Genomic DNA, 12,331 nt, shown 5'->3' on the forward strand with positions numbered 1-12,331 from the left:
TTATAACTAAACAATGCGGTTTCTGTAACCTCTCCTATTCCCCCGATTGACGCGTAGAAAACATCTTCTGGATGCAACGTGAATTCACAGTTGCGCTGTGCTGCCAGTGAGAGCCAGCCGTTCGTCCGTTTGCATGATTGTTGATAGAGCTGCAGAGAGAACATGGCAATGCCAGCTTGTTTCCATTTCAGCAGACCCCGGAGCGGCAAATTAATAACATACTGGAGGCTACTGGGGGTAAACCTCCAGTCGGTGGGGGAAGGTGAGTGGAAAGTGTCATGGAGCTACAGCACTACCCTGTGGTAGAGGAAGATATTGCACATGATGAAACTGATGAAGGGGAAGCAGATTTCAGCAGTTTATTGCTGTAATAATAAATACAATTTATTTTGATACGATTCCTGGAAGGGATTTTTTTTTTTGTTTATTCATTTATTTTTGGTTGTAAAATCAGTGTTTGTCTCCCAGCAGCAAATTAAAGTTAACTTTCTCATGATTGGTGGCTTCATTAGGTCTGATTGTCACCATGTTTCAACTTTGCTCTAAAGACATTGAAACATAGAGACATACATGACCTTTGCAAAATTTCACATTATATTTTACACTCTTTGTCAATGAATCAGAAAATAGAGTCGTTCTGCTCCCCATTAAGATGAGAACATGTGCATAATTGCTCCCACCATGCTGGAGATAATTAATATCAATGACCCTGCTGACTTTTCAAATGCATCATGTTGGCTTTAATGATGATGTGTCATAAGCAGCCGGAGGTGGAGACACCCAGCTCTGTGTTTGCTGCCAGAGCCAGACCAGGGGCTCCAAAGCTGACAGGCGGGACCAGGTGAATAATTGTCTATGGCATCTTATTACATTGCTGGCATGATCTGATTTACTCCAGCAGCAAATGGTGGAAATAGACCAAGTGTCGTTGTGGGTATTGAATTAACAAGGTTTGTGCGCAAATGGACCCCACGCTGACGGCAGATACCTCATGCAAGATTAAAGAAGATTTCCATGTGGTCGTGATAGCTGTTCTGCTTGCTTCATTACACTACTGAATCACTCAACATGTGTTGGAAATATATTTAACATTTCTCCCTGTATGCAGAGATGAACTTGTCTATGGCCTTTTGTATGAAATATTCTGCTCAGTGGACCCGAAGAGAGGATTTAGCATGCATTAGAAAATTTGTTACATTTTTACACCAAGACACAATGCTTGCCTTACCACTAATTCCCTACATACTCGCTGTTGATATAGGCAGTGACTATGTGAACATTAAAATATTGGATGCTTTTTACAGAGCAGAGAACAGCGTTTTAAATATTTAATTTAGTTTTAGTTTTAAGTATTTTTTCTGTATTTATTTATGTATGGTTGAATCAGAGCTGACTAAAGTTCTTAAAACCCACAAATTCTCTCTTTTTCTCCTCTCAAACAGATTTAAATGATCACATTTGTATACTACTCTTGACAGTTCTCACATTTAGATATTTTCTAGCCTACACTTAATATTACAAAATAGAAATATTTATAGTATATTCATAAAATAAGTGATAAGTGCAATAGAAATTGTGGCATCAAAACTTCAGACCTCTGTCTAAAGTGGTATTCAAGCTCTTTAAAAAAATAACTACATATCCCTGGATCATGAAAAAGACTGCTGTAAGAAGCCGAAATCTGATTGGTTCATTGAAATCCATGTGACTGAATTGGGCGAATGGTGAAAGACCCAAACAGGAAGTGTTACTGTTAGAGAAGTGATACAACGTGAAAGTCAGGAAGGAGGAAAATTATATTCATCTTGAAAATACTATAACGTGTGTTGTTTTTAGGGTCTTCGGGTTGTCGCAGCATGTTGTGCTTTTAGTGTTTTTTGTGTCGGAAGCAGCAGCGTTTGTCACTATGTTTCAGGCTGCAGCTAAAACGTTTTCTGTTGCACCAACCGCTTCAGTCTGTCGGGGAATATTGTCAAGTATTCGACAGTATTGTAAGAAGACACCAACGAAGCTAAGAGTATCTGAAGCTCTTTCAAGTGCTGAGTTGGGAACAAATGTTAAAGTGCAGGTAACGTCAACCCCCACTTTTATCTTTTAATGTTCACTCGTCATTTGTGCTATAGCTGCAGTAACATGCTGCCTATTTTAGCGTAACGTTACCACATTTAAGTTTTGAGAATCAGCCTACTACCTTGAGCAAAAAATAATTCCTCTCATCTTATAGTATCATAAGAATCCTAACCCTAAACCAGTCATGAACTGTACAAGGACTATACCCTGCACATATACTTTATATGAGAGCTAGCTATCCTGTTTGACAATGCTATGCTTAATGCTTCACACTTTCCAAATGATTTCAAATGTAACTGTATACTGATACCACCGTGTGCAGAGCCATGCAAACGTTTGGGCATCCAAAAGAAGTAAATACAACCACTGTAACAAACATTTAAAATTAGCCTTTCTTCAAGTGTTAATGCGCTGTTACTTTTTCATGAACTTCACAAACAGAAAACACTTGACAGATAGAGGGAAGAATGGATTTCACTAATTATAAAGTCAGTCAGTGTAGAAAGAGGCTGGCTCCTTCAGCAGGACAATGACCCAAAGCAGACCTCAGAGTCCATCATCAACTACTTCAAGAATCACACGCTGAAGCTTTTGGAACAGTCTCACATTCCCCCTCATGTGCACATCGCTGAAAATCTGCAGGTAGATCTTAAACATGCTGTGTGTGCAAGACGGCCTAAAATATCCCAGAACTTAAAGTGATCCGAAGAAAGAATGGGTGAAAATTCCTAAATCAAGAATAGAAAGACTCTCACAAAAACATTTGCAAGCTTTGATATCTGCCATAAGAGACTAAGTGCTAACTTAATAAGCACCGGCCAAATTTGTGCTCAAGATTGCACTCAGCATTTGAAGGCTCATTTTGAATGTCTGTTTGCTGCAGGCGTCGTATTTACTTTTTTTTTTTTCACTCCAAAAATCTATAAAATATGTAATCTTCCCAGTGGTGACCAAATTTCTGCATGTAGCTGACATTTTATTGAGAAAGAACGAGGAGTGAAATTCTTAAATTACCAACATCTTGGTTTATGAACATTACATGCAAGCAGATAGAAAATATCTCTGTGTCTTTGGATGGAACAACTAAGTGCAGTTTGATTTGTCTGACTGATGTAGGGATGGGTTCGCTCTGTCAGACCTCAGAAGGCAAATCTCTTCCTCCATGTGAATGACGGGAGCTCTTTGCAGTCACTGCAGATTGTCGCTGGTTCAGAGCTGTGTGATCCGTAAGTGTTCTTGTTTTTTTAAGTATGAGGGGTGCACATATATAAAATACTCTGACTATCTTTAACTCTTTCTCTTCATATTAAGGTTGCTCACCTTTGGTAGTGCTGTTGAAGTCACGGGTATTCTTAAGAAAAGTCCAAACCAAAAACAGACAGTTGAACTGGAAGCAGACCAAATCCATGTAGTCGGAGAATGTAACCCTGTGGTAAGGACAATTGTTGTCTCAAACAAAAGCATTAAATTACACCTCATCCCTGTTATAACTTTTTATGTGATCGTTATATCAGAAATCTCATTTAATATTGTCGCTTTGCCTTTTAGGATTTTCCCTTTAAAATCAAAGAGAGACACGGCCTCGAGTACATTCGCCAGTTTCCTCATCTCAGGTGTAGAACAAATGCCTTTAGTTCCCTGTTGAGAGTACGAAGTGAGGCCACTACAGCGATTCACTCGTATTTCAAGGTGAGAACAACAGTGGAGGAGTCACTCACAGAATGCAGAGTAAGGCCTTTTGTATGTATTTATTTATTTGTTTGTTTATTCTTTTATTTTTCCAGGAAAATGGCTTCGTGCAGATTCACACTCCAATCATCACCTCAAATGACTGTGAAGGTGCGGGGGAGCTCTTTCAGGTCGAGGTAAGTATCTAAAGATGTGTTTACAAATGTTATCAAAGTTGAGGTGTATGTGTTGATGATCTGTGCGGTATGTGGTGTCAACTCCAGTGTGTGATTGTCAGTCAAAGCTCTGATTATGAATTATGGATTAATGATATTGTTCTTTACCACAGCCATCAGGCCCGGAGCATGAAGAGGGTGAGAACTTTTTCTCCGTCCCAGCCTTCCTGACTGTGTCCGGTCAGCTTCATTTGGAAGTGATGTCAGGGTGAGATAAAGTATATGAATAGTTCTTTTCTCGTGACAATTTTAAAATTCCCATATCCTTCTTGTATGTTCCGCCTGAGAGACACATGCACATACACTGAAGTGCATTTCTAATTATGCCTTGTCACTCATGCTCTTGCAGGGCTTTCTCTAGAGTCTACACATTTGGGCCAACATTTCGTGCGGAGAACTCCCAAAGCAGACGCCATCTGGCTGAGTTTTACATGGTGGAGGCCGAGGTCTCCTTCACACAGTCCTTGGAGGATCTCACCAAGGTACACCATGTCATTGTCCTCAAATACAGTAATGCTCTATGGTATAGATCCATGCAGCACTTTAGCTAACATATTACTGCTTTTCCCTCAGCATATTTCTGTGCATACAATAGATCGATTTCTATTTCTGAAAGTGTTCTATTCATTTTAGCATGCTATATAAGAACAAATTTACACTTACCTGATGTGACTTTTAAAGTTGCCCTTGTGCACAGTTGGTCAGGAGCGCTTTAATTATTAAACTGGGCCCACTCCTTAGGTCATGGAGGACATGTTCAGATCAGCCACAGAGCATGTCTTGGCTCACTGTGCGGAGGATGTGGCTTTGTTTCACAAGCATGTGACTCCTGGACACAGGGTGAGTCCTGAAGGACACTTATATACCAACCAGCCACAACTTCATCTGACTCCATCATTATCTCAACTTACATTTCTTTTCCTATTGCATCCTTATACTCTAAGGACACTGTAGATGCTATGATGAAGAGGAGATTCCCTGTGTGAGTCTCTCGTTTTCTAAACGTGGCATATAAAAATAAAAATGTCAAATGTTGTAGGCTCTGAACAAATGACACTGTCTCGATCTACTTTTAGGATTACCTACAGTGAGGCTATAGACATCCTAAACCGCAGCTCTCAGAAATTTACCTTCCCAACAGATGTAAGTGGCGCTGATTTTATTTTCTCCTTGAAATAGCAGACTTGATATCTACCTCTACCGTATGTTTGCAACTTAACACTCAGAGCTCCTCGTTGACCTTAGCTCTTCTTTTCTACAGTGGGGTTGTGACCTTCAGACAGAACATGAGAAGTACCTGGTGAAACATTGTGGCAACATTCCAGTGTTTGTCACTGATTATCCTTATGATCTTAAGCCTTTTTATGCAAGAGACAACCAGGACCATCCTAAGCATACAGTAAGATGGAAAACGCAGAGTCAATCAATAATTTAACCACAGTTGTTTCCTTGTACTGTCAGTTGGGTTATTGCAGTGATTTGCATATGATAGCTGACTGTCGTTTGTTTGCAGGCAGCTGCAGTGGACCTTCTTGTGCCAGGAGTTGGAGAGCTCTGTGGGGGCTCGCTGAGAGAGGAGAGGCTGGATCTGCTGCGAGCTCGCCTGGAAGAGTAAGAACTTCAGGCCCATGCTAATATATTTAGAAGTCGGTTGTCAGTGTCTGCTTAGTTGCTTTAAATTAATTGAGATCAAGAATAATCCCTGTAGTGTCACTCTGGTGTGGCTGCTGCATTTTACAAGTGTTGCTGTGGCTGGTTGACAAAGTGTTTTTTTTTTATACAACCTTCCACAACACACCCAACATCTTTTCCGTAAGTTCTTCTGATGGGTTAGCAGGTTTTTAAGCCCCCTGACTCACTACACATATTCAGTGTTTGGAAAAGTGCAGGATACGTTTGATTTTTATATTGTAATACATTCATATTTATATATTTATATAAAAGAACATAATTGAACAATTAACATAATGAATATATTGTAGTTAGTTAGACTTTATTGTCCCTGAGGGGGGAATTCTTTTCCACAGCACTGTACAACAATTAGCACACAACTGCGACTGTCAGAAATACATAAATACGACACAACAGCGTGTAACAGCAACAGGTAAAACAACATGAGAATAGGACACAGAGCCCATGACACTGACGGGAGAACAGCATAAGGACCAGATGCTCAGCGAGCCATCATGTTTAGGCCTAAAGGGGCTGTGGGTACCTGGCTTTTCCTAAAACTAGCCCCTCTGCACCTCAGGGACCTGTACCTGCGTCCTGAGGGCTGACCAGTGAAGTCTCAGTTGTACATTGTAAATAAGATGTGACCACAGATTTTACTGACAGTTGTACATAGTTTTAGACAAGAAGGAACAGTTGGCAAATCTGTGGTGGATAAAACTGACTGACGGCCCAGTGTGCTGGTGAATTTATCTCAGTTCAGAAGAGAAAATCTGCAAAAAAAAGTTAGTTTTGTTCTTTAAAACATGAAAATGATGCTAGAGAGGATTTATTGTAGGTCTTGAGTTTATGTTTTTGATAAAAGGCACTAACGTTAAGTGTTATATTTTTCCAGGGTTGGATTAGAAGAGACATACAGCTGGTAAAAAAAAAAAATCACATTTACAGTAACAACATTTTAAAGGAAAAATCTTAACATACTGACAGGGTACTAATGATATTTTTTATTTATTTACAGGTATCTGGATTTGAGACGTTTTGGCTCAGTCCCTCATGGTGGCTTTGGACTGGGATTTGAGCGATTTTTGCAATGCATTCTGGGCATTGACAACATAAAAGATGTTACTCCTTTCCCTAGATTTTCCCATTCTTGTCTTCTATAAAACACGGTTCAAGCATAGTAATATTTATTAAGCCAGTGATGTCTGTTTTTTCTGTCTGGCACACATCAAATAATTTCAACATTGTTGTAAATTTTTGTTGGTTTATTGGTGTGTAAATATCATTAAAATTTATTTGCACCTGTAACATGAAAACAATGATCGTTGTTATTTGAAATTATACATTTTCTTTGTCAAAATTTAATTATAAGCCTTGTGCAGTTATTCATGACCTTCCTACTACGACATGATCACTATGATAGAAAATTTCATTCATAGACTGTTTATTTTTTGAGGCTTCTTAGGGAAGTGTTCAGTTACATCATGTTATGTCTCTCTAACCTCTTCAACGTCCATATTTAAAACAATGTTGGTTTTTCAGAGCAACTTTCAAGTCAAGTTTCCACAAGATGGTGCTTTTTCCCCATTTCATCCGACTGGGAAAATTTGACTCAGTTCATAACAGCAGCTGTTGACTCTTATTAATTTAATATTCTTTTTCAAACAACAGGAAATATCTTAAAGAAATCTGCCCTGTTAGTTATAATTGATTATATTATTATATTTGGTAAGGCTTACAACACGTGTTTGATTTTAATTTGAAATCACATACTTTACGGTATATGACATGAAACAGGATTGTTTTAATCAACAACTATTTTATGTTAAATTAGACAAATGATATATCCAGGTCGGTTCCTCCATTATTTAAACTCTTTGGGGATCTTGGAGCTACTTTGTGGCAGCAGCTCTCCCATCCTGTTTCATCCCAGCGCAGCCCATCCCTCTTTCTGCTCGGTGGGCGTGGTATGAGTTGGGAAAACAAACTGCAGACACCCTATGATACTTCCTCACCCTGCATCAGTTGAGTTTTTACCCGCGGCTTCTCGTCAGCTGGCCGTGCGTAATTCCCCAAGAGCCGAGTTGCGCCTTTTTTCCCTCCCTCCCACACTAACTGGTTTTGCGTCCTGTACCACCAGGGGCGACGGCCAACATCTCCGACTAGCACTACTCTAATTTTTATCAAATGGGGGGAGCAGACTGCACCAGTGGGAGCCAAACGCCGACAGCACTTTGAACAGGCAAGCCTTCAGGAGCCGACATGTACTAGTGACAGACGGTAGTTGTAGAGCAAGAGGAAACAGCAGACAGTGACAAACATGAGCGGCGGTGAAATCATCTTCCAAGGCTGGCTGAGAAAGTCACCGCCGGAGAAGAAACTGAGGAGATATGTAAGTGGATTACACTTTCGCTTTGTTTCTCTGTGAGTTTGACCGGTGCAGGACAAACCGAATTTCTCTGCTCTCCTCTTCTGTCAAGTTGCTGCTCTTTGTGGTTTATTCATCTGCATCTCAAATAAGTGAGTGTGAAAGTCAGATATTTAAAGGCCAGTTGTAGCAGGTGCATCCAACTGCCATCTGGACCTCTCCTCTGTTTAATGACCCACAGGAGGCACCACAGATTATTATTGAGTCTGAAATACTGTGTCAATCCTTTTGTCAATCTAGAAATGTACGTTTTGAAAAGGAAAACATGGGAGGGGGGCACACACTGTGGGGTCCCATGACAACACAGAGGTAAGCCTGTGTAATACCCGACAGCTGTCTGTAATTTTGGCTAAATAGCTCTCAGACACACACAAACTGCCATTTTGCTTTATCCGATCATGATGAGGTAATGTCTAATCAAGCATTGATGGGACCAGTTTTTATGTTGGCCAAGCTGACCAGTGTCACAACAATAGTGATAACTGCACAGCACTTGAGTGGCTCGATAAGGCTGTATAAGCCAAAGCTGCTATAGTCTCTTGCTGGGTGCTGGGCAGGGGAATGGAGGCAAATCAGATAATAGGATTTATGGAGGCAGATAGAACCATGAGACAATCTCCTGTAAATACAGCTGTCCACTGTTTATGTATGGTGTTGCATTACCAGGCCTCTCCATGTTCCTACTAGCTGACTTTGCCATGATGTCATCCCTCTGTTTCATCTGGAAATCCATCCTTGAATGTCTTCAAATGTACACCCCCCCCCCCCCCAACCACCACCACCACCCCCCACCCCATCCCCTTTTGTCCTGTCATTTCCTCATTGTCTTCCACTTAAAGCTGGCTAATGTTTACATAGAGACCACCATGGTCAGTATGGAACAGCAGCTGCAATGGTACAGAGGAAAAAACTTGCTTTGTTCATAGCAGTACTGTATAAACAAGAGAAAAAATCCTCACAAGGCATAATGGACCGAACATAATGGCCTTCCTCAGGCAAGAGAGCAGGGAGCACCCTCTCAGCCCTTCTCACCCTGCTTCTCACCCTGAGCAATAACCTATAAACAACTGCGCACACACTCAGCCTCAGCCAGAAAACAGTGTCATGAGATGGAGTGTCCAGAACAGGCAGACTTGTGAATGCGATAATCTGTCCATCTGAAATTCCTTCCACTTAAAGTCAGGCTGGGGACAATCGGGGCCATTTACGCACCAGATATGCTGTCATCTGACATCGTTGACGTCCTAATGAAGAGGGATATTTTCAGATACTATTCTCACATACTCTCTGACATTCCAGCCTGAAGGTGTGCTGTGTTTCTCATGGTAGCAAGTTTGATTGGTCATTGTATTGGAATGAGCTGAGGAGGTGTGAGGAATGTATTGTTTTGGAGCTCTAACAGACGTGCTAACTGAAATGCTACAACAGTTTTCACTGTTGTGCCTCCTTTAGGAGATTATTTGCAACAATGAAAGGCTGTTTTAATCCTTAACAACACATTCCCCGTCAATATTCCACCCCTTTCTACCATGAAGTCCTTCTTGAGCCAGTAAATCAGTAGTTAGTGAAATGATTGGTCATTATATTAAAAAAAAAAAAAAGTCTCCTCCAACCCTCCACAGACACAGTTTCCGAAAATGTGACACAGCTTATTGTGTTAAATGCAGCGTACAATCTAGTGCAGGGTTAGGTGAGAGTAAAACTGGTACTACCACCGCAGTTCTGGCATGCAAATGATATGCAAAGTCAGGGAGCAAAACACTTGTGGCAGTTGAAGCCTGGATGCAACTGGTGGTGACAACAGGAGACAACATGCCTAAGCTCCGTAACAAGCATGACTAGTCTTGGTTAAATGTATTCTAACTGTTTACAAATGTAGCAGTGACTCACTTCTCCTGCAACAGCTGCTTGCTGCTCAAACACATGATGGACATAAACTTTCTGTGCCCCTCCCCCAAAAAACATGTGATAGCAGCATTAAATATATCACTTTTTTTTTTTACCCACGCTGCATCTCCCCCCAAGGAAAACAGTCACACACTTTTGTCTGAGAGCTGCTAAATGAATCACTTGGTCGGAGTTTATCTCTTCTCGGGGGGCTGATCGAGGCTCCAGAGGTGGGCAGTGTTTTAAGGGTAGGTGGGAGTGGCCTCGGTTGCTTTTTTTGAACAATGTCCAGAATAAGCAGAAGGAACATGAAAACAACTGAGTAATCCAGCACTTACCCAGTGCCTCTTGCATAGTTCTGCTAAGGTTATTTTACTCATCAGTCAGTGGTCAGACAGTATGCTTCATCATGTCTGCTACATTAACCCGCAAACCATCTTTTATTTGTAGCTGCTGCTTAGCCAACGACCTATCACCTGTCAAGTCAATGTGCTGTTAAAAAATGTTGTTGACAGTAGTTAATCTTCCTTGACTTGTGGTAGACAAAGGAAGTAGTAATAGATAGAAAAGGTCATTTATAAAGTTATAGGAAAAAGTTGGTGAGGAAGAGGTGACGGGTACACCTCCGTGTTCCCTCAAATGTGGACATATGTTGACGTATGCTTAACAAGTCATCTAAATGAATCATGAACCTTACTTTGCATGCACAATATGAATCATACATGCGACGTGTCATACTGTAAACAATTTAATTCCTGTTCTCAGGTCGGGATCAAGCTACTGTTGGCTAAACCCTCCCACCTGTCCGTTGTTGTATCTGACATCACAAACGTGTCTGTTCACATACAGTAAAGCTTTGCCACATTCCAGACAGATCATATCGGCGAGGTGATCGCTGCTGCTTCTGCTGCTGCTGCTTCTGCTTTCTCCCACTGCCGGTTTTCAAAGGGGGCTTTACCATCTTGCCCTCGTGGATGGTACACAAGAGGAGACAGAGAGGAAGAGAGGTGGGGGGAGTGAGTGAGTTTTCAAGGCAGGCATAGCAGAGCAGCAGCAGCAGCAGCCTGCGTCCCACTGTCAGCTGCCGGGTCTACTGTTGTTTTGCAGAGGGGCTTTGGGAAGTCCTTGCCCTCAGAGGTCAACTGAGAACGCCTCCCAGTTCCTGCTTTGACAGACACCCGGCGCTCAAACAGACATTTTCCTTGTTCCACTTTATCTGTGGGCCCTCATATGGGCCTTTCCCCACAAGCTACAAAACTGGGGTGTTTATGTGACTGCAGTATCAAAGTCAGATTAGTTTATTATCATATGATACGTTCACTTAAAGGGATCCTTGTTATTGACGCAAGAAAGCAACCTATGATCATTTTCACTGGTTAATCTTTGGATTAATTTAACTTTATTTAATCAGCAAAGGTTAAAAATCTCTTTTAGCCTGATTAATTGATTATTCTTTAGTGTAAAACATGTCAGAAAAAAAGTATAAAATGCCTTTTATAGTTTGGTGACCTCAAATTGCTTGTTCTGTGCAGTTAGCAGTATAAAACCTAAACCAGTGTATTCTCACATTTGAGATGGAAACAGAATATTAATCTCTAATCAGAGTTTTTGATACATTTATGTAGATTTTAAACTTAGTATGCTGTTGTTTTCATATGCATTGACAGTCTTAACATTCATAGGAAATTAATTCATAAAAGTCACAAGTGTCACAACATTATACTTTCTCAACTTTTTGTTCCCCAACCACATCCTTTCTTTTACAGATTAATTGTAAAACTGCATGGCGGCCATGTTTGAACCTCTGTCATAATATCCTGTCCTGTGCCATGAACTCTGGTGTAGCCTGTGTGTTTTCTGTCCAAAACTTAATTATTGCACCAATAGCAGATGCCAGACTTCCTTTGGATGGTACCTACAGGAAGTGTTATGACAGAGGTCCCATGACAGGGAAATAAATTCAATTGGTCTGTGAGTATATAAATGTATTTCCATATCAAGGCTCTATCAGCTGATCTTAAAATAGTGCCATTCAGAAAGAAAATTAGATCCCACAGATTTTTTTTGTTGTGCCTCTGCGGCAGCGACAGCCATGGCTGGAGGCATTATGCTTTCAGGTTCTCCGTCCATCCTTCTGTCTATCCATCTCATTCTTGTGAATGCAATATCTCAGAAACGCCTCGAGGGGATTTCTTCAAATAATGGCACAGACGTTCACTTGGACTAAAACATGAAATGATTGGATTTTGGTGGTCAAAGGTCAAGGTCACTTTGCCCTCACAAAACATGTTTTTGGCCATAACTCAAGAATTAAAATGCTAAATATGAGAGAATTTACTCAAATGTCTGATAGGAGGAAATTATGACATTA

The 12,331-nt window shown here is 40.8% G+C and overlaps 2 protein-coding genes across 3 annotated transcripts in view; both read left to right on the forward strand.

The window, feature by feature from the left end:
- The first annotated feature begins 1,738 nt into the window (after nt 1-1,738).
- On the forward strand, nt 1,739-6,953 carry nars2 (asparaginyl-tRNA synthetase 2, mitochondrial). The gene is made up of 14 exons (XM_056374022.1): nt 1,739-2,068; nt 3,187-3,296; nt 3,382-3,502; nt 3,619-3,759; nt 3,855-3,935; nt 4,088-4,182; nt 4,324-4,456; nt 4,716-4,814; nt 4,919-4,956; nt 5,051-5,117; nt 5,236-5,373; nt 5,488-5,585; nt 6,541-6,567; nt 6,664-6,953. Exons 1-14 carry the CDS (start codon nt 1,907-1,909, stop codon nt 6,806-6,808), a joined length of 1,455 nt encoding a protein of 484 aa, XP_056229997.1. The 5' UTR covers nt 1,739-1,906; the 3' UTR covers nt 6,809-6,953.
- A 684-nt stretch (nt 6,954-7,637) lies between these two features.
- The window catches only part of gab2 (GRB2-associated binding protein 2), a 36,452-nt gene continuing 31,758 nt past the window's right edge, over nt 7,638-12,331 (forward strand). Inside the window, exon 1 of one of the 2 annotated variants that reach the window (XM_056374021.1) lies at nt 7,638-8,037. In XM_056374021.1, the coding sequence (XP_056229996.1) occupies nt 7,966-8,037 (72 nt within the window). In that variant the 5' untranslated portion in view covers nt 7,638-7,965. The remainder of the gene's footprint in view (nt 8,038-12,331) is intronic. The other variant, XM_056374020.1, reaches the window with a different exon arrangement.

The sequence above is a fragment of the Seriola aureovittata genome, chromosome 4 (genome assembly GCF_021018895.1).
Source record: "Seriola aureovittata isolate HTS-2021-v1 ecotype China chromosome 4, ASM2101889v1, whole genome shotgun sequence".
NCBI lineage: Eukaryota > Metazoa > Chordata > Actinopteri > Carangiformes > Carangidae > Seriola > Seriola aureovittata.

Bases quoted from the DNA above. Each gene is read 5' to 3' on its own strand.
- nars2 (XM_056374022.1), top strand. From the start codon at position 1,907: ATGTTTCAGGCTGCAGCTAAAACGTTTTCTGTTGCACCAACCGCTTCA. The intron at 5,118-5,235 runs GTAAGTGGCGCT...TCTTTTCTACAG, and splicing joins AATTTACCTTCCCAACAGAT to TGGGGTTGTGACCTTCAGAC. The intron at 6,568-6,663 runs GTAAAAAAAAAA...ATTTATTTACAG, and splicing joins TTAGAAGAGACATACAGCTG to GTATCTGGATTTGAGACGTT.